Raw genomic sequence first — 24,023 nt, 5'->3', positions numbered from 1 at the left:
TGAAGTGTTGTAGCTGTTCCCTAGATACTGTAGTGCACTAGAAACAGGGTGTATATGAAGTGTTGTAGCTGTTCCCTAGATACTGTAGTGCACTAGAAACAGGGTGTATATGAAGTGTTGTAGCTGTTCCCTAGATACTGTAGTGCACTAGAAACAGGGTGTATATGAAGTGTTGTAGCTGTTCCCTAGATACTGTAGTGCACTAGAAACAGGGTGTATATGAAGTGTTGTAGCTGTTCCCTAGATACTGTAGTGCACTAGAAACAGGGTGTATATGAAGTGTTGTAGCTGTTCCCTAGATACTGTAGTGCACTAGAAACAGGGTGTATATGAAGTGTTGTAGCTGTTCCCTATATACTGTAGTGCACTAGAAACAGGGTGTATATGAAGTGTTGTAGCTGTTCCCTAGATACTGTAGTGCACTAGAAACAGGGTGTATATGAAGTGTTGTAGCTGTTCCCTAGATACTGTAGTGCACTAGAAACAGGGTGTATATGAAGTGTTGTAGCTGTTCCCTAGATACTGTAGTGCACTAGAAACAGGGTGTATATGAAGTGTTGTAGCTGTTCCCTAGATACTGTAGTGCACTAGAAACAGGGTGTATATGAAGTGTTGTAGCTGTTCCCTAGATACTGTAGTGCACTAGAAACAGGGTGTATATGAAGTGTTGTAGCTGTTCCCTAGATACTGTAGTGCACTAGAAACAGGGTGTATATGAAGTGTTGTAGCTGTTCCCTAGATACTGTAGTGCACTAGAAACAGGGTGTATATGAAGTGTTGTAGCTGTTCCCTAGATACTGTAGTGCACTAGAAACAGGGTGTATATGAAGTGTTGTAGCTGTTCCCTAGATACTGTAGTGCACTAGAAACAGGGTGTATATGAAGTGTTGTAGCTGTTCCCTAGATACTGTAGTGCACTAGAAACAGGGTGTATATGAAGTGTTGTAGCTGTTCCCTAGATACTGTAGTGCACTAGAAACAGGGTGTATATGAAGTGTTGTAGCTGTTCCCTAGATACTGTAGTGCACTAGAAACAGGGTGTATATGAAGTGTTGTAGCTGTTCCCTAGATACTGTAGTGCACTAGAAACAGGGTGTATATGAAGTGTTGTAGCTGTTCCCTAGATACTGTAGTGCACTAGAAACAGGGTGTATATGAAGTGTTGTAGCTGTTCCCTAGATACTGTAGTGCACTAGAAACAGGGTGTATATGAAGTGTTGTAGCTGTTCCCTAGATACTGTAGTGCACTAGAAACAGGGTGTATATGAAGTGTTGTAGCTGTTCCCTAGATACTGTAGTGCACTAGAAACAGGGTGTATATGAAGTGTTGTAGCTGTTCCCTAGATACTGTAGTGCACTAGAAACAGGGTGTATATGAAGTGTTGTAGCTGTTCCCTAGATACTGTAGTGCACTAGAAACAGGGTGTATATGAAGTGTTGTAGCTGTTCCCTAGATACTGTAGTGCACTAGAAACAGGGTGTATATGAAGTGTTGTAGCTGTTCCCTAGATACTGTAGTGCACTAGAAACAGGGTGTATATGAAGTGTTGTAGCTGTTCCCTATATACTGTAGTGCACTAGAAACAGGGTGTATATGAAGTGTTGTAGCTGTTCCCTAGATACTGTAGTGCACTAGAAACAGGGTGTATATGAAGTGTTGTAGCTGTTCCCTATATACTGTAGTGCACTAGAAACAGGGTGTATATGAAGTGTTGTAGCTGTTCCCTAGATACTGTAGTGCACTAGAAACAGGGTGTATATGAAGTGTTGTAGCTGTTCCCTAGATACTGTAGTGCACTAGAAACAGGGTGTATATGAAGTGTTGTAGCTGTTCCCTATATACTGTAGTGCACTAGAAACAGGGTGTATATGAAGTGTTGTAGCTGTTCCCTAGATACTGTAGTGCACTAGAAACAGGGTGTATATGAAGTGTTGTAGCTGTTCCCTAGATACTGTAGTGCACTAGAAACAGGGTGTATATGAAGTGTTGTAGCTGTTCCCTAGATACTGTAGTGCACTAGAAACAGGGTGTATATGAAGTGTTGTAGCTGTTCCCTATATACTGTAGTGCACTAGAAACAGGGTGTATATGAAGTGTTGTAGCTGTTCCCTAGATACTGTAGTGCACTAGAAACAGGGTGTATATGAAGTGTTGTAGCTGTTCCCTATATACTGTAGTGCACTAGAAACAGGGTGTATATGAAGTGTTGTAGCTGTTCCCTATATACTGTAGTGCACTAGAAACAGGGTGTATATGAAGTGTTGTAGCTGTTCCCGAGATACTGTAGTGCACTAGAAACATGGTGTATATGAAGTGTTGTAGCTGTTCCCTATATACTGTAGTGCACTAGAAACAGGGTGTATATGAAGTGGTGTAGCTGTTCCCTAGATACTGTAGTGCACTAGAAACAGGGTGTATATGAAGTGTTGTAGCTGTTCCCTATATACTGTAGTGCACTAGAAACAGGGTGTATATGAAGTGTTGTAGCTGTTCCCTAGATACTGTAGTGCACTAGAAACATGGTGTATATGAAGTGTTGTAGCTGTTCCCTATATACTGTAGTGCACTAGAAACAGGGTGTATATGAAGTGTTGTAGCTGTTCCCTAGATACTGTAGTGCACTAGAAACAGGGTGTATATGAAGTGTTGTAGCTGTTCCCTAGATACTGTAGTGCACTAGAAACATGGTGTATATGAAGTGTTGTAGCTGTTCCCTATATACTGTAGTGCACTAGAAACAGGGTGTATATGAAGTGGTGTAGCCAGCTGTTTCTGAGGTTTCTAAACTAAAGGAGCTGGGCCAGGCCAGTGAGACCAAGGTGTCCGTTCCTCTAGAAGTGTTCATAGGGGGTTATGAATGCTATATGATGTGTTATAACTGTCCTCTATCTACAGTGGGCGTATGAGCTGGGCCAGGCCAGTGAGACCAAGGTGTCTGTTCCTTTAGAAGTGTTCATAGGGGGTTATGAATGCTATATGATGTGTTATAACTGTCCTCTATCTACAGTGGGCGTATGAGCTGGGCCAGGCCAGCGAGACCAAGGTGTCTGTTCCTCTCCACGGATGTGAACACTTCTACCTCCTCTCCAAGCCTCTAGCAGAGCCTCTACCTCCCAGAACCCCAGGTGAGACCACTTCCTCTCCAAGCCTCTACCTCCCAGAACCCCAGGTGAGACCACCGCAGCGTACTGGTTCTGTATGGGTGGCTTTGCGTTGTCATTGAGGACCACATTCACTTTTTTAATGTCTACCATTTTTACTTTGCTTGTAAAATAGTCCACATATGGTTTCTTCAAGGAGTTAGATCTGGTACCGTTCAGTCCGGAACGCATTGAGTGATTAGCTGTAATATTCCTGAACCAGTGGCGGTCGGTGCCGTTTAATTTGTTTCATAACCATGGCCTTATTTCTATTACAGCATATTGGATGTCTGTCATTCATATTCCATTCACCCAGTTCTATCTAATGTCGATAGGTTTAGGCTACTACATGATATTCAACATTTCTCTGTACCCATCATGAGGTTGCTACAACCTGGCCTATGAATGAATGTTTACAACGTGGGTGCACACAGGTCGAGTGAAATGTGAGTAATCAAGGTGACAGACAGTGACACATTCAATACCGCCTTGCACACTCTGGCCTGCATCTAGCTGATCTGGGGTGTAATCATTAGTCCAACAGTTGAAACAAGAGTTTCTATGTTTATCCCTGTTTTGTTCTGTTTAAGAAACGTTTTTCAACGGAATCGGCGGAGTGAATACACTCCTGATCACACACAAACACAGTTCCACTTTCATAGCAGCCACATACAAACAGCATGATCCCTTTGCTCGTTGTAGAGTTCCTTCTGGCATCTACGCGCTCTCCTCCTCTCAACTTTTCCCTTCGCTTGCAGACTTCAGTGCACCACATCAGCTGTCTGTGACCAGGTGAAAAAACCTTTCTAAGCCAAACCTTCATATCATAACCGCTAACCGCTACACACAGCCTACATCGTTGTCACCATATTAGCTAACGTCATACCCAGTCAACAGAGCTACTAGAAGAGATGTGTTAGTAAACAATCATGCAGTACAGTCAGCAAGCAGTTTGAACCGGGTGTTTGAGGAGGCTAAACTAGCTAGCTGCATTCGCTAGCTAAGTAAGTGAAAGTGAAAAAAAAAAATGCTACGAAATATATATATTTCTCTCTCTCTCGCTTCTCCTTCATTTTGGAATAAATTAATTTGTTCAAAACTGTTCAACTATTGTCTTTCTCTCTTGAGTCAACTACTCACCACAGTTTATACACTGCAGTGCTAGCTAGCTGTAGCTTATGCTTTCAGTACTAGATTCATTCTCTGATCCTTTGATTGGGTGGACTACATGTCAGTTCATGCTGCAAGAGCTCTGATAGGTTGGAGGACGTCCTCCTGAAGTTGTCATAATTACTGTGTAAGTCTATGGAAGGGGGTGGGAACCATGAGCCTCCTAGGTTTTGTATTGAAGTCAATGTACCCAGAGGAGGACAGAAGCTAGCTGTCCTCCGGCTACACCATGGTGCTACCCTACAGAGTGCTGTTGAGGCTACTGGTGACATTCATTGCAAAACTGTGTGTTTTAATCAATTATTTGGTGATGTGAATATATTTAGTGTCGTTTTATCTAAAAAGTTGTAATGATGAGGCTGTATCGTTATGTCCTAGAGAGACAAGCCACTGCAGATTCATTAGCATCATGGTTGCACCATTACTACAGGGGAAACGGCTTGCTTCTAGCCCAACCAGGTCAAAAGATCTGACCCATATTAACAGAGCAACATTTTGATCTTTCTACAGCAGATCGCCGGGACCACATTTGATATTCATAAACCATTTTTGTTTTAAAAACTACTCGACATCATGAACCATTTGTTTACACTTTGTTCAATCTTGTTACCTCATTGGCTAGCTAACTACCAACCGGGTAACTGTACCAGTGGATCCAAACATTCAGGGACACAGACAAAGGAAAAGGGACAGCTTCTTCAGGAGATCAATGATCGGTATCTTCTTCAGGAGATCAATGATCGGTATCTTCTTCAGGAGATCAATGATCGGTATCTTCTTCAGGAGATCAATGATCGGTATCTTCTTCAGGAGATCAATGATCGGTATCTTCTTCAGGAGATCAATGATCGGTATCTTCTTCAGGAGATCAATGATCGGTATCTTCTTCAGGAGATCAATGATCGGTAGCTTCTTCAGGAGATCAATGATCACAGAATGAATGAATGACTGATGCTCGTTGTCATCACAAACCTGACGGTTTTTTTAAAGAGACAGTGTACAAAAATAGTGCTTTTACATAAATGTACAAACCTAATATTCCACAAGTGACTTTGTAATTCCAATGACAGGTTTTCATATCAACGTCTTAGCTTTTATAATAAACTAACGTCTTTACAGGGTTACGTATTAGTTTCTAGGGCACAACATGTTCTTCAGAAGTAGCTAGAATTCAGATGGGCCCAATAGAGGCTGTATCTCTATCTATTTAAACATTCTGATTTTCTGGTGCTCCTACATTTCATCTGGTGCTCCTACATTTCATCTGGTGCTCCTACATTTCATCTGGTGCTCCTACATTTCATCTTGTGCTCCTGACTTCTTAAGGTTGGGAACACCAGTGCTACCAATAAATTAATGTTTTTTAGAGCCCTGTATCTCTAGTGGTGATTGATCCTCCCATCCATATCCCTGTGAGAGCATGGCAGGGAGGTCTGGAGGTTAGGGTTAGGGTCAGGGGTCAGGGTTCGACTGTATTGTAACTATATCTCTGTGTGTTCTCTCTAGTGGTGATCGATATGGATGGGAGGATCTATGTGAGAGCATGGCAGGGAGGTCTGGAGGTTAGGGTCAGGGGTCAGGGTTCGACTGTATTGTAACTGTATCTCTGTGTGTTCTCTCTAGTGGTGATAGATATGGATGGGAGGATCTATGTGAGAGCATGGCAGGGAGGTCTGGAGGTTAGGGTCAGGGGTCAGGGTTCGACTGTATTGTAACTATATCTCTGTGTGTTCTCTCTAGTGGTGATAGATATGGATGGGAGGATCTATGTGAGAGCATGGCAGGGAGGTCTGGAGGTTAGGGTTAGGGTTTGACTGTATTGTAACTGTATCTCTGTGTGTTCTCTCTAGTGGTGATCGATATGGATGGGAGGATCTATGTGAGAGCATGGCAGGGAGGTCTGGAGGTTAGGGTTAGGGTCAGGGGTCAGGGTTCGACTGTATTGTAACTATATCTCTGTGTGTTCTCTCTAGTGGTGATAGATATGGATGGGAGGATCTATGTGAGAGCATGGCAGGGAGGTCTGGAGGTTAGGGTTAGGGTCAGGGGTCAGGGTTCGACTGTATTGTAACTGTATCTCTGTGTGTTCTCTCTAGTGGTGATAGATATGGATGGGAGGATCTATGTGAGAGCATGGCAGGGAGGTTAGGGTTAGGGTCAGGGGTCAGGGTTCGACTGTATTGTAACTGTATCTCTGTGTGTTCTCTCTAGTGGTGATAGATATGGATGGGAGGATCTATGTGAGAGCATGGCAGGGAGGTCTGGAGGTTAGGGTCAGGGTCAGGGTTCGACTGTATTGTAACTGTATCTCTGTGTGTTCTCTCTAGTGGTGATAGATATGGATGGGAGGATCTATGTGAGAGCATGGCAGGGAGGTCTGGAGGTTAGGGTCAGGGGTCAGGGTTCGACTGTATTGTAACTGTATCTCTGTGTGTTCTCTCTAGTGGTGATAGATATGGATGGGAGGATCTATGTGAGAGCATGGCAGGGAGGTCTGGAGGTTAGGGTTAGGGTCAGGGGTCAGGGTTCGACTGTATTGTAACTGTATCTCTGTGTGTTCTCTCTAGTGGTGATAGATATGGATGGGAGGATCTATGTGAGAGCATGGCAGGGAGGTCTGGAGGTTAGGGTCAGGGGTCAGGGTTCGACTGTATTGTAACTGTATCTCTGTGTGTTCTCTCTAGTGGTGATAGATATGGATGGGAGGATCTATGTGAGAGCATGGCAGGGAGGTCTGGAGGTTAGGGTCAGGGGTCAGGGTTCGACTGTATTGTAACTGTATCTCTGTGTGTTCTCTCTAGTGGTGATAGATATGGATGGGAGGATCTATGTGAGAGCATGGCAGGGAGGTCTGGAGGTCAGGGGTCAGGGTTCGACTGTATTGTAACTATATCTCTGTGTGTTCTCTCTAGTGGTGATAGATATGGATGGGAGGATCTATGTGAGAGCATGGCAGGGAGGTCTGGAGGTTAGGGTCAGGGGTCAGGGTTCGACTGTATTGTAACTGTATCTCTGTGTGTTCTCTCTAGTGGTGATAGATATGGATGGGAGGATCTATGTGAGAGCATGGCAGGGAGGTCTGGAGGTTAGGGTTAGGGTCAGGGGTCAGGGTTCGACTGTATTGTAACTGTATCTCTGTGTGTTCTCTCTAGTGGTGATAGATATGGATGGGAGGATCTATGTGAGAGCATGGCAGGGAGGTCTGGAGGTTAGGGTTAGGGTCAGGGTCAGGGTTCGACTGTATTGTAACTGTATCTCTGTGTGTTCTCTCTAGTGGTGATAGATATGGATGGGAGGATCTATGTGAGAGCATGGCAGGGAGGTCTGGAGGTTAGGGTCAGGGGTCAGGGTTCGACTGTATTGTAACTGTATCTCTGTGTGTTCTCTCTAGTGGTGATAGATATGGATGGGAGGATCTATGTGAGAGCATGGCAGGGAGGTCTGGAGGTTAGGGTCAGGGGTCAGGGTTCGACTGTATTGTAACTGTATATCTCTGTGTGTTCTCTATAGTGGTGATAGATATGGATGGGAGGATCTATGTGAGAGCATGGCAGGGAGGGATCCTGTCTGGAGGATTTGAGAAGAACCCCAAACCCATCTTCACTGAGGGACGCAACCAGCTGGAGATTCAGAACATGCAGGAGGACTGGGACCACTACGGTAAGAGACGGGGGTTATTCCCTTAATGGTGCACAGAACATGCAGGAGGACTGGGACCACTACGGTAAGAGACGGGGGTTATTCCCTTAATGGTGCACAGAACATGCAGGAGGACTGGGACCACTACGGTAAGAGACGGGGGTTATTCCCTTAATGGTGCACAGAACATGCAGGAGGACTGGGACCACTACGGTAAGAGACGGGGGTTATTCCCTTAATGGTGCACAGAACATGCAGGAGGACTGGGACCACTACGGTAAGAGACGGGGGTTATTCCCTTAATGGTGCACTGCTACTGTAAAACATGTATTCCATTTAGACAGGTTCCCCAAGCGACTTAGTGCTGTTATAGACTGTGGTTATACTAGGTGGTTATAGACTGTGGTTATACTAGGTGGTTATAGACTGTGGTTATACTAGGTGGTTATAGACTGTGGTTATACTAGGTGGTTATATACTGTGGTTATACTAGGTGGTTATAGACTGTGGTTATACTAGGTGGTTATAGACTGGTTATACTAGGTGGTTATAGACTGGTTATACTAGGTGGTTATAGACTGGTTATACTAGGTGGTTATAGACTGTGGTTATAGACTGTGGTTATAGACTGTGGTTATAGACTGGTTATACTAGGTGGTTATAGACTGTGGTTATAGACTGTGGTTATAGACTGGTTATACTAGGTGGTTATAGACTGTGGTTATAGACTGTGGTTATACTAGGTGGTTATAGACTGGTTATACTAGGTGGTTATAGACTGTGGTTATAGACTGTGGTTATACTAGGTGGTTATAGACTGGTTATACTAGGTGGTTATAGACTGTGGTTATACTAGGTGGTTATAGACTGTGGTTATACTAGGTGGTTATATACTGTGGTTATAGACTGTGGTTATACTTGGTGGTTATAGACTGTGGTTATAGACTGTGGTTATACTAGGTGGTTATAGACTGTGGTTATACTAGGTGGTTATAGACTGTGGTTATAGACTGGTTATAGACTGTGGTTATACTAGGTGGTTATAGACTGTGGTTATAGACTGTGGTTATACTAGGTGGTTATAGACTGGTTATACTAGGTGGTTATAGACTGTGGTTATACTAGGTGGTTATAGACTGTTGTTATAGACTGTGGTTATAGACTGGTTATACTAGGTGGTTATACTAGGTGGTTATAGACTGTGGTTATACTAGGTGGTTATAGACTGTTGTTATAGACTGTGGTTATAGACTGGTTATACTAGGTGGTTATAGACTGTGGTTATACTAGGTGGTTATAGACTGTGGTTATACTAGGTGGTTATAGACTGTGGTTATACTAGGTGGTTATAGACTGTGGTTATACTAGGTGGTTATAGACTGTGGTTATAGACTGTGGTTATACTAGGTGGTTATAGACTGTGGTTATAGACTGTGGTTATACTAGGTGGTTATAGACTGTGGTTATACTAGGTGGTTATAGACTGTGGTTATACTAGGTGGTTATAGACTGTGGTTATACTAGGTGGTTATAGACTGTGGTTATACTAGGTGGTTATAGACTGTGGTTATAGACTGTGGTTATACTAGGTGGTTATAGACTGTGGTTATACTAGGTGGTTATAGACTGTGGTTATACTAGGTGGTTATAGACTGTGGTTATACTAGGTGGTTATAGACTGTGGTTATACTAGGTGGTTATAGACTGTGGTTATAGACTGTGGTTATACTAGGTGGTTATAGACTGTGGTTATACTAGGTGGTTATAGACTGTGGTTATACTAGGTGGTTATAGACTGTGGTTATACTAGGTGGTTATAGACTGGTTATACTAGGTGGTTATAGACTGTGGTTATACTAGGTGGTTATAGACTGTGGTTATACTAGGTGGTTATAGACTGGTTATACTAGGTGGTTATAGACTGTGGTTATAACTAGGTGGTTATAGACTGTGGTTATACTAGGTGGTTATAGACTGTGGTTATACTAGGTGGTTATAGACTGTGGTTATAGACTGGTTATAGACTGTGGTTATACTAGGTGGTTATACTAGGTGGTTATAGACTGTGGTTATACTAGGTGGTTATAGACTGTGGTTATAGACTGTGGTTATACTAGGTGGTTATAGACTGTTAGGTGGTTATAGACTGTGGTTATACTAGGTGGTTATAGACTGTGGTTATACTAGGTGGTTATAGACTAGGTGGTTATAGACTGTGGTTATAGTACGTGGTTATAGACTGTGGTTATACTAGGTGGTTATAGACTGTGGTTATACTAGGTGGTTATAGACTGTGGTTATACTAGGTGGTTATAGACTGTGGTTATACTAGGTGGTTATAGACTGTGGTTATACTAGGTGGTTATAGACTGTGGTTATACTAGGTGGTTATAGACTGTGGTTATAGACTGTGGTTATACTAGGTGGTTATAGACTGTGGTTATAGACTGGTTATAGACTGTGGTTATACTAGGTGGTTATAGACTGTGGTTATACTAGGTGGTTATAGACTGTGGTTATAGACTGTGGTTATACTAGGTGGTTATAGACTGTGGTTATACTAGGTGGTTATAGACTGTGGTTATACTAGGTGGTTATAGACTGTGGTTATACTAGGTGGTTATAGACTGTGGTTATACTAGGTGGTTATAGACTGTGGTTATACTAGGTGGTTATAGACTGTGGTTATACTAGGTGGTTATAGACTGTGGTTATACTAGGTGGTTATATACTAGGTGGTTATAGACTGTGGTTATACTAGGTGGTTATAGACTGTGGTTATACTAGGTGGTTATACTAGGTGGTTATAGACTGTGGTTATACTAGGTGGTTATACTAGGTGGTTATAGACTGTGGTTATACTAGGTGGTTATAGACTGTGGTTATACTAGGTGGTTATAGACTGTGGTTATACTAGGTGGTTATAGACTGTGGTTATACTAGGTGGTTATAGACTGTGGTTATACTAGGTGGTTATAGACTGTGGTTATAGACTGTGGTTATACTAGGTGGTTATAGACTGTGGTTATACTAGGTGGTTATAGACTGTGGTTATACTAGGTGGTTATAGACTGTGGTTATACTAGGTGGTTATAGACTGTGGTTATACTAGGTGGTTATAGACTGTGGTTATACTAGGTGGTTATAGACTGTGGTTATACTAGGTGGTTATAGACTGTGGTTATACTAGGTGGTTATAGACTGTGGTTATACTAGGTGGTTATAGACTGTGGTTATAGACTGTGGTTATACTAGGTGGTTATAGACTGTGGTTATACTAGGTGGTTATAGACTGTGGTTATACTAGGTGGTTATAGACTGTGGTTATACTAGGTGGTTATAGACTGTGGTTATACTAGGTGGTTATAGACTGTGGTTATAGACTGTGGTTATACTAGGTGGTTATAGACTGTGGTTATAGACTGTGGTTATACTAGGTGGTTATAGACTGTGGTTATAGACTGTGGTTATACTAGGTGGTTATAGACTGTGGTTATACTAGGTGGTTATACTAGGTGGTTATAGACTGTGGTTATAGACTGTGGTTATAGACTGTGGTTATAGACTGTGGTTATACTAGGTGGTTATAGACTGTGGTTATACTAGGTGGTTATAGACTGTGGTTATACTAGGTGGTTATAGACTGTGGTTATAGACTGTGGTTATACTAGGTGGTTATAGACTGTGGTTATAGACTGTGGTTATATACTGTGGTTATAGACTGTGGTTATACTAGGTGGTTATACTAGGTGGTTATATACTGTGGTTATATACTGTGGTTATAGACTGTGGTTATACTAGGTGGTTATAGACTGTGGTTATACTAGGTGGTTATAGACTGTGGTTATAGACTGTGGTTATAGACTGTGGTTATACTAGGTGGTTATAGACTGTGGTTATACTAGGTGGTTATAGACTGTGGTTATACTAGGTGGTTATAGACTGTGGTTATACTAGGTGGTTATAGACTGTGGTTATACTAGGTGGTTATAGACTGTGGTTATAGACTGTGGTTATACTAGGTGGTTATAGACTGTGGTTATAGACTGTGGTTATACTAGGTGGTTATAGACTGTGGTTATACTAGGTGGTTATAGACTGTGGTTATACTAGGTGGTTATAGACTGTGGTTATAGACTGTGGTTATACTAGGTGGTTATATACTGTGGTTATAGACTGTGGTTATACTAGGTGGTTATAGACTGTGGTTATACTAGGTGGTTATAGACTGTGGTTATACTTGTTATAGACTGTGGTTATACTAGGTGGTTATAGACTGTGGTTATACTAGGTGGTTATAGACTGTGGTTATACTAGGTGGTTATAGACTGTGGTTATACTAGGTGGTTATAGACTGTGGTTATAGACTGTGGTTATAGACTGTGGTTATACTAGGTGGTTATAGACTGGTTATACTAGGTGGTTATACTAGGTGGTTATAGACTGTGGTTATACTAGGTGGTTATAGACTGTGGTTATACTAGGTGGTTATAGACTGTGGTTATACTAGGTGGTTATAGACTGTGGTTATACTAGGTGGTTATACTAGGTGGTTATAGACTGTGGATATACTAGGTGGTTATAGACTGTGGTTATACTAGGTGGTTATACTAGGTGGTTATAGACTGTGGATATACTAGGTGGTTATAGACTGTGGTTATACTAGGTGGTTATAGACTGTGGTTATATACTGTGGTTATACTAGGTGGTTATAGACTGTGGTTATACTAGGTGGTTATTGACTGTGGTTATAGACTGTGGTTATACTAGGTGGTTATAGACTGTGGTTATATACTGTGGTTATACTAGGTGGTTATAGACTGTGGTTATACTAGGTGGTTATAGACTGTGGTTATAGACTGTGGTTATAGACTGTGGTTATAGACTGTGTTATAGACTGTGGTTATACTAGGTGGTTATAGACTGTGGTTATACTAGGTGGTTATAGACTGTGGTTATACTAGGTGGTTATAGACTGTGGTTATACTAGGTGGTTATAGACTGTGGTTATACTAGGTGGTTATAGACTGTGGTTATAGACTGTGGTTATACTAGGTGGTTATACTAGGTGGTTATACTAGGTGGTTATACTAGGTGGTTATAGACTGTGGTTATATACTGTGGTTATATACTGTGGTTATAGACTGTGGTTATACTAGGTGGTTATAGACTGTGGTTATACTAGGTGGTTATAGACTGTGGTTATACTAGGTGGTTATAGACTGTGGTTATAGACTGTGGTTATGCTAGGTGGTTATACTAGGTGGTTATACTAGGTGGTTATACTAGGTGGTTATAGACTGTGGTTATACTAGGTGGTTATACTAGGTGGTTATACTAGGTGGTTATACTAGGTGGTTATAGACTGTGGTTATACTAGGTGGTTATACTAGGTGGTTATAGACTGTGGTTATAGACTGTGGATATACTAGGTGGTTATAGACTGTGGTTATAGACTGTGGTTATACTAGGTGGTTATAGACTGTGGTTATAGACTGTGGTTATAGACTGTGGTTATAGACTGTGGTTATACTAGGTGGTTATAGACTGTGGTTATACTAGGTGGTTATAGACTGTGGTTATAGACTGTGGTTATACTAGGTGGTTATACTAGGTGGTTATAGACTGTGGTTATACTAGGTGGTTATAGACTGTGGTTATACTAGGTGGTTATAGACTGTGGTTATAGACTGGTTATAGACTGTGGTTATACTAGGTGGTTATAGACTGTGGTTATACTAGGTGGTTATAGACTGTGGTTATACTAGGTGGTTATACTAGGTGGTTATACTAGGTGGTTATAGACTGTGGTTATAGACTGTGGTTATAGACTGTGGTTATACTAGGTGGTTATAGACTGTGGTTATACTAGGTGGTTATAGACTGTGGTTATAGACTGTGGTTATACTAGGTGGTTATACTAGGTGGTTATACTAGGTGGTTATAGACTGTGGTTATACTAGGTGGTTATAGACTGTGGTTATACTAGGTGGTTATATACTGGTTATACTAGGTGGTTATACTAGGTGGTTATAGACTGTGGTTATACTAGGTGGTTATAGACTGTGGTTATACTAGGTGGTTATAGACTGTGGTTATAGACTGTGGATATACTAGGTGGTTATAGACTGTGGTTATACTACGTGGTTATAGACTGGTTATACTAGGTGGTTATAGACTGGTTATACTAGGTGGTTATAGACTGTGGATATACTAGGTGGTTATAGACTGTGGTTATAGACTGTGGATATACTAGGTGGTTATAGACTGTGGTTATACTAGGTGGTTATAGACTGTGGTTATACTAGGTGGTTATAGACTGGTTATACTAGGTGGTTATAGACTGTGGTTATACTAGGTGGTTATACTAGGTGGTTATAGACTGTGGATATCCTAGGTGGTTATAGACTGTGGTTATAGACTGTGGATATACTAGGTGGTTATAGACTGTGGTTATACTAGGTGGTTATAGACTGTGGTTATAGACTGTGGTTATACTAGGTGTGTTAGAGCCGATTTGGGCATATTTTGTATAAAAGACTGAACATACTGAGCTCCATGTACATTTGTGTAAATATATTAAATATTAATGTATATGATGAAATATTAGGTACGTACCTTTATGATTTATTTACCGGATTGAGATATATTCATTTGTTATTAGTGTAACTCAGTTTTTGGCCCCCCCCTCTTGCCCATTCATTGTACTGTGTTAATTGTGTTAGTATAAAGGCAGGAAGTTGGGCCTTCGGGGGAGGAGTCCTTGCTAGATGCGGGAGCGGTATAGTTTTTTGACCATATAGACATACAGAAATACAGACAGACAGGTCATATTATATTATGTACTTGCATTTCAAGTAATCTCTGCTTTAAGTTGATTGGAGAATACCTTTTTGTTAGATAAGAAGAATAAACATTTTTTGTTCCACTATATCCCTGGATCTCATTGAATGTTTGGCCGTTTGGAAACGTTGAGTGTGGACTGTATGCGTCCGAAACAACCCCGCTTCAGGCTAGGGCAGTGGCTATGGTAAAGAGGAAAGGAAGCCACTACATTAAAGTCAAAAAACTCCGTGAAGGATTACTACCGGAAGGAAATCTCCGGTTCGGACACACGCTGGATTTTGTTATATTTGTAATTGCATTCGGACCATAAGGACAGCTCGCTTGGAAGGATTTGAACTCCTAGATTTCGCCAGCCGTGAGTAACCACTGCGAATGAATGAGCTGCCCTGTTCAAGGCGATCGTTTGATCATGCATATTATGGAAGCGCAAATGTGCTTATAATTGGAATGTTTGATAAACTTGGGAATGGAATTCAAAATACAGCGCTGTGAAAACAATTAAGAAGTTTAAGTTTGGGAAACACAGATCCTATGCACAATGTAGCCTAATCATATATCTAATATTTGGCCTAACGTGGAAATGCAATCCATCAACGCAACGAATGCAACTTAAGGATCTAAAGATACTGCGTGTTAAAACTTCATTAAAGGGACAAAACCTCAACGGGATGAAATGTTTAAAACGCATCTAAAATGCCAAACTTGCACATGTGCAATTCAAAATGGGTCAATATGCTGAAATGGATGACTGTGTTTTTAAAGATTAAAGGAGGTCTAAAGGGGCATTACGTTTAACAATCAAACCAACAACCGTGTCATTGTAAATTGAGTGAACTAAAAGTGAATGATGGAGGAGGAAATCCCAAATAAGACTCCACTGGAGAGGGCAGAGGAGCATCTAAATTCACTCTATGCAGCCCGGAGAGGCAAACTTGGAGTGTGTACACGCAAAATGAATGAAATAAAAGTCCTTCTTGTTGATGGAGGAAACATTGCAACTGTGAATGAGAGTCTTGAAGCATTTGATGCTGTGCTCAATGACTTTAAGAAGGCTCATGAATCTGTGCTAGAGCTGGTCACAGAGGAGGAACAGGAACAGGAGAGCATTAACTATTATCAACCAAGAATGAGAACTTATGAACATTTCCTGAAAGAGGTGGAAATATGGAAAAAGGCTGAAGTTGAGCCACAAACGCTCATTGAACCACACGACAGCATTTCCAATGTGTCAAAAATATCAAGTAAAACTAAGTATTCTAAGACTGCTTCCTCAGTGTCCTCTGAACGCCTTAAAGCCGAGGCAGAACGAGCAGCTCTACTAGCTCGCCAAGCATCATTACAAGACAAGCATGCATTGGAACTGGAGAAAGCTCAACTGAATGTTAGGATGGAAAAAATGGCACTGGAAACGGACATAGCAGCATATAATGCCAAACTGAAGGTCCTGGAGAGTACCGAGTCAACTTCTCAATCCCATTCTGTGGCAGCCCATTTACTAAGCCAAGAAGATGGAATGAACTCTTATTTTGAGAAACAGGAACCAGAGGTCTATGTGGAACCTGAACCATCACCTGTTGAGTTTGCTGCATTAGGTGCAGTTCCAAAGACCCCACTACAAAGAGTTTTACAACAACCGACCACAAAGCCATCAAACCCTATTCCGAAAACAGTCGTAAACCACACTCTTCAGCAGCCAACAGCAAGGTCTAGCAATCGACACAGAATCAACACTGCGGGTATCAGCCATAATACCAGCCATGATAACCTCTCTACTGTCATGCAAAGGCAGAATGAAATTGCTGACCTCCTTGTACTACAGCACAAACAAGCCACACTCCCTGTTAGGGAGATACCTATGTTTGACGGTGATCCTCTAAACTTTAGGCCATTCATGCGTGCATTTGAGCATGGTATAGAAGATAAGACAAGCAGTCACCAGGATAGGCTCTATTACCTGGAACAATACACCTCTGGTCAGCCCAAGGATCTGGTCCGTAGTTGTCTGCATATGGAAGCCAGAAGAGGCTATGCAGTAGCTAAGAGGTTGTTAAAGGAACACTTTGGCAATGAAATCAAAGTCACCACTGCTTACATGGAAAAGGCTTGGAACTGGACAAACATCAAACCCGATGATGGAAAGGGACTGGGTGGTTATGCACTCTATCTAAGAGGTTGCTGTAACGCTATGCAAGACCTACAGAACATGGAAGAGCTTAATCTTCCCTCCAACATAAAGCTGATCATGTCAAAACTTCCCTACAAACTAAGGGAAAAATGGAGGTCTATGGCATGTGATATTTTAGAGAGAAGTCACCTGAGGGCCCAGTTCAGTGACCTGGTAACGTTCATGGAAAAACAGGCCAAAATACTGCAGGATCCGTTGTATGGAGATATTCAAGATCCCCTGTACAACAAAAGGTTTTTAAAACCCAAAACAGAAGCTGACTTTAAACAGCAGTTCAAGTCCAAGAGTAGGGGAAGCAGCTTTGCCACTACAGTAGCTGTAGTGGCAGATTGTGACTCTGAAAAACCTTTAAAAGAACAAACATTCAAAGTAAAGAGACCAGGCACCTACCCTTCTGATGCTCCCAGTATCTCATGTATATTTTGTGCTGGTGCGCATTTATTGGTCGACTGCCAACAGGTGAAGGCACAGCCACATGAATTCAAGGTTGAGTTTCTGAGATCAAAAGGCCTTTGTTTTGGCTGTTTGATGAGAGGACACTTAAGCAGAGAATGTAAAAGAAGGATGACCTGTCAGAGCTGTCAAAGAAAGCACCCCACTATCCTGCACATTGAAGGAAGAGAGAGATTTAGATCTCAAAAGGCAGATATGAGTGGTGTAGCAGTAAAGCGGGAGGAGACTGTCAGCAGTGCTCTTGTTTCACTGGAAGCTGGTGAAGATACCGGGGCCGGTACAGATTGTGCACTTGCAATTGTGCCAGTTCAAGTAAAGGTGGCAAATGGAAGCAAGTCTGTGTTAACCTATGCGTTTCTCGATTCTGGTAGCTCAGCAACATTTTGTACGGAGAGACTCATGAGGCAGTTGCAAGCTAAAGGCAGTGCGACTGAAATTCTGCTACGCACAATGGGGCAGGAGAGTCCTACCAAGAGCTTTGAGATATCTGGATTAGAGATTGGCAATGTGGAAGGCGACACATTTCTTGCATTACCAAAGGTCTACACCCAACATAAGATCCCAGTGACAAGAGAGAACATTCCCACTCAGAAAGAGCTCAAAAGGTGGCCATACCTGAAAGAGGTTCAGTTGAAGGAGATTGATGCCGACGTCGAACTTCTGATTGGCGTAAATGCTCCAAAGGCAATGGAACCCTGGCAAATCATAAATAGCCAAGGCAACGGACCGTATGCAGTGAAAACCCTCTTTGGATGGGTGATGAATGGTCCTCTCAACAGTTGTACCATGGCAGAAGAATCCGGGCGTCCTACGGTGATGGCCAATCGTATCTCAATGGCCGACCTGGGGGTTCTTCTTGTAAATCAGTACAACCATGACTTCCCTGAGAGAGAGTATGAAGAGAAAAGTGAGATGTCAGCTGAGGATCGTAGGTTTATGGAGATAGTATCAAGCTCCATAACCCTCAAAGACCATCACTACTACTTACCGTTGCCCTTTCGCAACAAAGATGTAGTCCTGCCAAACAACCGTGACATGGCAAAGCAGCGGGCTCTAAATATTATCAGGAAGTTCAAGAAGGACAAAGGTTACGCTGCAGAGTACAAAGGCTTCATGGAAGAGATGATAACAAAAGGTTACGCCGAGAAGGTACCACAAGAACAGCTCCTCAGAGAGAAAGGCAAGGTATGGTACATACCACACCATGGCGTTCACCATAAGCGCAAAGGAACGATCACGAGTGGTGTTTGACTGTTCATCATCCTATAAAGGTACATCTCTTAACAGTGAACTCCTTCAAGGCCCTGACCTGGCAAACACGCTTATAGGAGTCTTGCTAAGATTTCGGCAAGAGCACATTGCCATGAAGGCAGACATCGAAGGAATGTTCCATCAAGTACGTGTCCATGAAGATGACTTAGACTTCCTGCGATTCCTATGGTGGCCGGATGGTGATACTAACAAAAGATTGGAGGAGTACAGAATGACAGTACATCTTTTCGGTGCTATATCCTCTCCAAGTTGTGCAAACTTTGCACTGCGAAAGACTGCAGAAGACAACTGTGAGGGGTACGATGAAGAGGTGATTCAAACAGTCAAGTCCAACTTCTATGTTGATGACTGCCTTAAGTCAGTGGCCACAGAAGAACAAGCCATAGCTCTCACAAGAAACCTCAGGGATGTGTGCTCTCAAGGTGGGTTCAAATTGACCAAGTGGGTCAGCAACAGCCGCACTGTACTAGCTTCTATCCCTGATGAACACAAAGCCAAGCAGATAAAAGAACTGGACCTGGACAGAGAAAAGCTGCCTGTTGAAAGAGCACTTGGAATCCGATGGAACATTGAAAGGGATGTGTTTAACTTCCAGGTCACTGTCAAGAACAGACCCCTTACAAGAAGAGGTATTCTCTCAACTGTCAGCTCTATTTATGATCCATTAGGTTTCCTCGCCCCATTCGTATTAAAGGCAAAGCAAATTCTTCAAGTGCTCTGCAAGCTAAAGTGTGGATGGGACGAAGTCATCCCTGAAGAACACTCTATTTCATGGAAGAGATGGCTCTCAGAGCTGGACCAGCTCTCCAGATTCCAGATCAACAGGTGTATGATGCCGGAGAACTTTGGTCAAATCAAGACCGCACAGCTGCATCACTTCGGTGATGCAAGTGAACAAGGTTATGGCACGGCAAGCTACCTTAGGTTCACAAACGTTATGGAAAAGGTCCACATCGCATTCATACTGGGGAAATCAAGGGTGACTCCACTCAAGCAGATGACGATCCCCAGACTGGAACTTGCTGCAGCAACATTGGCAGTGCGAGTGGACAGGATGTTAAGGTTGGAGCTCCAGATTGAACTTGAGGAGTCAACTTTCTGGACAGACAGCCAGTCGGTGCTAAAATACATCCGTAGCGATACCAAGAGATTCCATACTTTTGTGGCTAATAGGGTTGCTATGATCCGTGACCTATCGAAAGCAAAACAGTGGAGGTATTTGAACTCCAAACACAACCCAGCCGATGATGCCTCAAGAGGATTACATGTTGAAACTTTCCTGAACTCAAAGAGATGGCGCAAAGGACCAGAATTCCTGGAGAAAACAGAAACACAATGGCCGAAAGTCCCCGAGGAGCTTGGCTCCATCCCTCCAGATGATCCAGAGGTGAGAAAAGACGTCATCGTAAACAGTACATGTGTGGAAGAAAAGAGTCCGACCAGCAAACTGATTGAGTACTATTCAACATGGAACAGCTTGAAGAAAGCAGTTGCCTGGATGCTGAAACTGAAGAGACTTCTACTACAGTTAAGCCAGAAAAGGAAAGTTCTCACCCAAACTGATCCAGGATCAGATCAGAGTCTGACAAACTCACTGAAGGAACAAATTGACAAGTTCAAACTGACGTTTGGAAAAGAAAGTCTGTCTGTAGATGACCTAGATGAAGCAGAAAAGGTCATCATTCGATTTGAGCAACGACAGCACTTTAAACAAGAAATTGCACTAGTTGTAAAAGGAAAACAATGTGCCAAGAGAAGCGGCTCAATCTGTAAGCTTGATCCAATAGTTGACAATGGCATTCTGAGAGTAGGAGGAAGGTTAAGCAAAGCTGCTATGCCTACGGAACTAAAGAATCCTATGATCCTGCCCAAAGACTCCTACATCTCCAAACTGATCTTACTCCACATCCATGAGCAGGTTGGCCACTCTGGGAGAGGTCACATGCTTTCTAGACTTCGCCAGCGATATTGGATACCCTGTGCCAACTCCTTAGCAAGGAAGATCCTTAAGAGCTGTGTCTTCTGCAGGCGGATGCAAGCTAGAGCTGGGGAACAGAAGATGGCTGACCTTCCACAAGATCGGGTAGCACCTGATTTGCCGCCTTTCACCCATGTGGGCATAGATTACTTTGGCCCCATAGAGGTGAAGCGAGGCCGCGTTCATGTGAAGCGGTATGGTGTGATCTTTACTTGCCTTGTGAGTCGAGCTGTCCATCTAGAAGTTGCTAGTTATCTGGATACTGATTCCTGCATCAATGCCCTGCGCAGGTTCATCTGTCGAAGGGGCCCAGTAACAAGTATCAGAACAGACAATGGCACCAACTTTGTTGGAACACACAGAGAGCTAGGAGAAGCTCTGAAAGAGCTGGATCACAACAAGATTCAAAATAAATTACTGAAGGAAGGAGTGACATGGTCATTCAACCCTCCCTCTGGAGCCCACCATGGGGGTATGGGAGAGGTTGATCCGACTGGTGAAAAAGATCCTCTATTCAGTCCTTAAAGAGCAAGTACTGGATGATGAGGCTTTGCAGACAGCCTTGTGTGAAGTTGAGGCGATTATGAACGACAGACCAATCACTACTGTAACAAATGACCCTAACGATCTAGAACCCCTGACTCCGAACCATCTGCTTCATCTGAAAGCAAAGCCAGTCCTGCCACCAGGACTATTCCAGAGAAGTGACCTATACTCACGAAGGAGATGGAAGCAAGTACAATATATCACTGACCTCTTCTGGAAGAGATGGATCAGGGAGTATCTTCCACTTATGCAGGAGGCGGAACAAGTGGAACAAAACTAAGAGAAACTTCAGTCCTGGTGACCTTGTGGTCATCGTCGATGACACCGCCCCAAGGAACTCTTGGCTAATGGGGCGTGTGGTGAAGGCTTTGCCAGGGGCCAAAGGTCTTGTCCGGAGCGTCATGGTTAAGACTAAGACCAATATCCTACAGAGACCTATCAATAAACTCTGTCTGCTCCTTGAGGCGGCGAAGTGAGACACACACACACACACACACAGTGCTCCATCTTTGAATCACGTGCACCTCTGATTCGTTGATGTCGTACTCTTACATTCTTTGATGTCATACATTTTGTGGACGTCAAACTCTTGACATTTTTTGGAAGTTGAACACCTTTACACTTCAACTCAGACTGAGATCTATGGACTATTTTCCTATATGGCACCTTGTATATTTGTATATAGCTATGAACTGTAATGGTGCTCTGGTATAGAATGTTTTTGTATTGGCTCTACGTTTGAATATTAAGTAATTGTTGTGCATTCAGTGCAGTCAACAATTAGGGGCGGTATGTTAGAGCCGATTTGGGCATATTTTGTATAAAAGACTGAACATACTGAGCTCCATGTACATTTGTGTAAATATATTAAATATTAATGTATATGATGAAATATTAGGTACGTACCTTTATGATTTATTTACCGGATTGAGATATATTCATTTGTTATTAGTGTAACTCAGTTTTGGCCCCCTCTTGCCCATTCATTGTACTGTGTTAATTGTGTTAGTATAAAGGCAGGAAGTTGGGCCTTCGGGGGGAGGAGTCCTTGCTAGATGCGGGAGCGGTATAGTTTTTTGACCATATAGACATACAGAAATACAGACAGACAGGTCATATTATATTATGTACTTGCATTTCAAGTAATCTCTGCTTTAAGTTGATTGGAGAATACCTTTTTGTTAGATAAGAAGAATAAACATTTTTTGTTCCACTATATCCCTGGATCTCATTGAATGTTTGGCCGTTTGGAAACGTTGAGTGTGGACTGTATGCGTCCGAAACAACCCCGCTTCAGGCTAGGGCAGTGGCTATGGTAAAGAGGAAAGGAAGCCACTACAAGGTGGTTATAGACTGTGGTTATATACTGTGGTTATATACTGTGGTTATACTAGGTGGTTATAGACTGTGGTTATACTAGGTGGTTATAGACTGTGGTTATAGACTGTGGTTATACTAGGTGGTTATACTAGGTGGTTATACTAGGTGGTTATAGACTGTGGTTATAGACTGTGGTTATACTAGGTGGGTATACTAGGTGGTTATACTAGGTAGATATACTAGGTGGTTATAGACTGTGGTTATACTAGGTGGTTATACTAGGTGGTTATAGACTGTGGTTATAGACTGTGGATATACTAGGTGGTTATAGACTGTGGTTATAGACTGTGGTTATACTAGGTGGTTATAGACTGTGGTTATAGACTTTGGTTATACTAGGTGGTTATACTAGGTGGTTATAGACTGTGGTTATACTAGGTGGTTATAGACTGTGGTTATACTAGGTGGTTATAGACTGTGGTTATAGACTGGTTATAGACTGTGGTTATACTAGGTGGTTATAGACTGTGGGTATACTAGGTGGTTATAGACTGTGGTTATACTAGGTTGTTATACTAGGTGGTTATACTAGGTGGTTATAGACTGTGGTTATAGACTGTGGTTATAGACTGTGGTTATACTAGGTGGTTATAGACTGTGGTTATACTAGGTGGTTATAGACTGTGGTTATAGACTGTGGTTATACTAGGTGGTTATACTAGGTGGTTATAGACTGTGGTTATACTAGGTGGTTATAGACTGTGGTTATACTAGGTGGTTATAGACTGGTTATACTAGGTGGTTATACTAGGTGGTTATAGACTGTGGTTATACTAGGTGGTTATAGACTGTGGTTATACTAGGTGGTTATAGACTCTGGTTATAGACTGTGGTTATACTAGGTGGTTATAGACTGTGGTTATAGACTGTGGTTATACTAGGTGGTTATAGACTGTGGTTATACTAGGTGGTTATAGACTGTGGTTATACTAGGTGGTTATAGACTGTGGTTATAGACTGGTTATAGACTGTGGTTATACTAGGTGGTTATAGACTGTGGTTATACTAGGTGGTTATAGACTGTGGTTATACTAGGTGGTTATAGACTGTGGTTATAGACTGTGGTTATACTAGGTGGTTATAGACTGTGGTTATACTAGGTGGTTATAGACTGTGGTTATAGACTGTGGTTATAGACTGTGGTTATACTAGGTGGTTATAGACTGTGGTTATACTAGGTGGTTATAGACTGTGGTTATAGACTGTGGTTATACTAGGTGGTTATAGACTGTGGTTATACTAGGTGGTTATACTAGGTGGTTATAGACTGTGGTTATACTAGGTGGTTATAGACTGTGGTTATAGACTGTGGTTATACTAGGTGGTTATAGACTGGTTATACTAGGTGGTTATACTAGGTGGTTATAGACTGTGGTTATACTAGGTGGTTATAGACTGTGGTTATACTAGGTG

The 24,023-nt window shown here is 42.3% G+C and overlaps 1 protein-coding gene across 3 annotated transcripts in view; it reads left to right on the top strand.

The window, feature by feature from the left end:
- The window catches only part of pdpr (pyruvate dehydrogenase phosphatase regulatory subunit), a 67,905-nt gene that overhangs the window by 13,165 nt on the left and 30,717 nt on the right, over nucleotides 1-24,023 (top strand). The window contains exons 7-8 of one of the 3 annotated variants that reach the window (XM_045214010.1): nucleotides 3,009-3,126; nucleotides 7,822-7,971. In XM_045214010.1, coding sequence (XP_045069945.1) covers nucleotides 3,009-3,126; nucleotides 7,822-7,971 — 268 coding nt within the window. Of the gene's footprint in view, nucleotides 1-3,008; nucleotides 3,127-3,152; nucleotides 3,171-7,821; nucleotides 7,972-7,991; nucleotides 8,228-24,023 lie in introns of those variants that run through there. The other 2 variants (XM_045214011.1, XM_045214012.1) reach the window with 2 other exon arrangements.

Source organism: Coregonus clupeaformis, unplaced genomic scaffold (genome assembly GCF_020615455.1).
Source record: "Coregonus clupeaformis isolate EN_2021a unplaced genomic scaffold, ASM2061545v1 scaf0181, whole genome shotgun sequence".
In the NCBI taxonomy this organism is placed as follows: Eukaryota; Metazoa; Chordata; class Actinopteri; order Salmoniformes; family Salmonidae; genus Coregonus; species Coregonus clupeaformis.
This window is presented reverse-complemented; position numbering and strand designations above follow the sequence as displayed.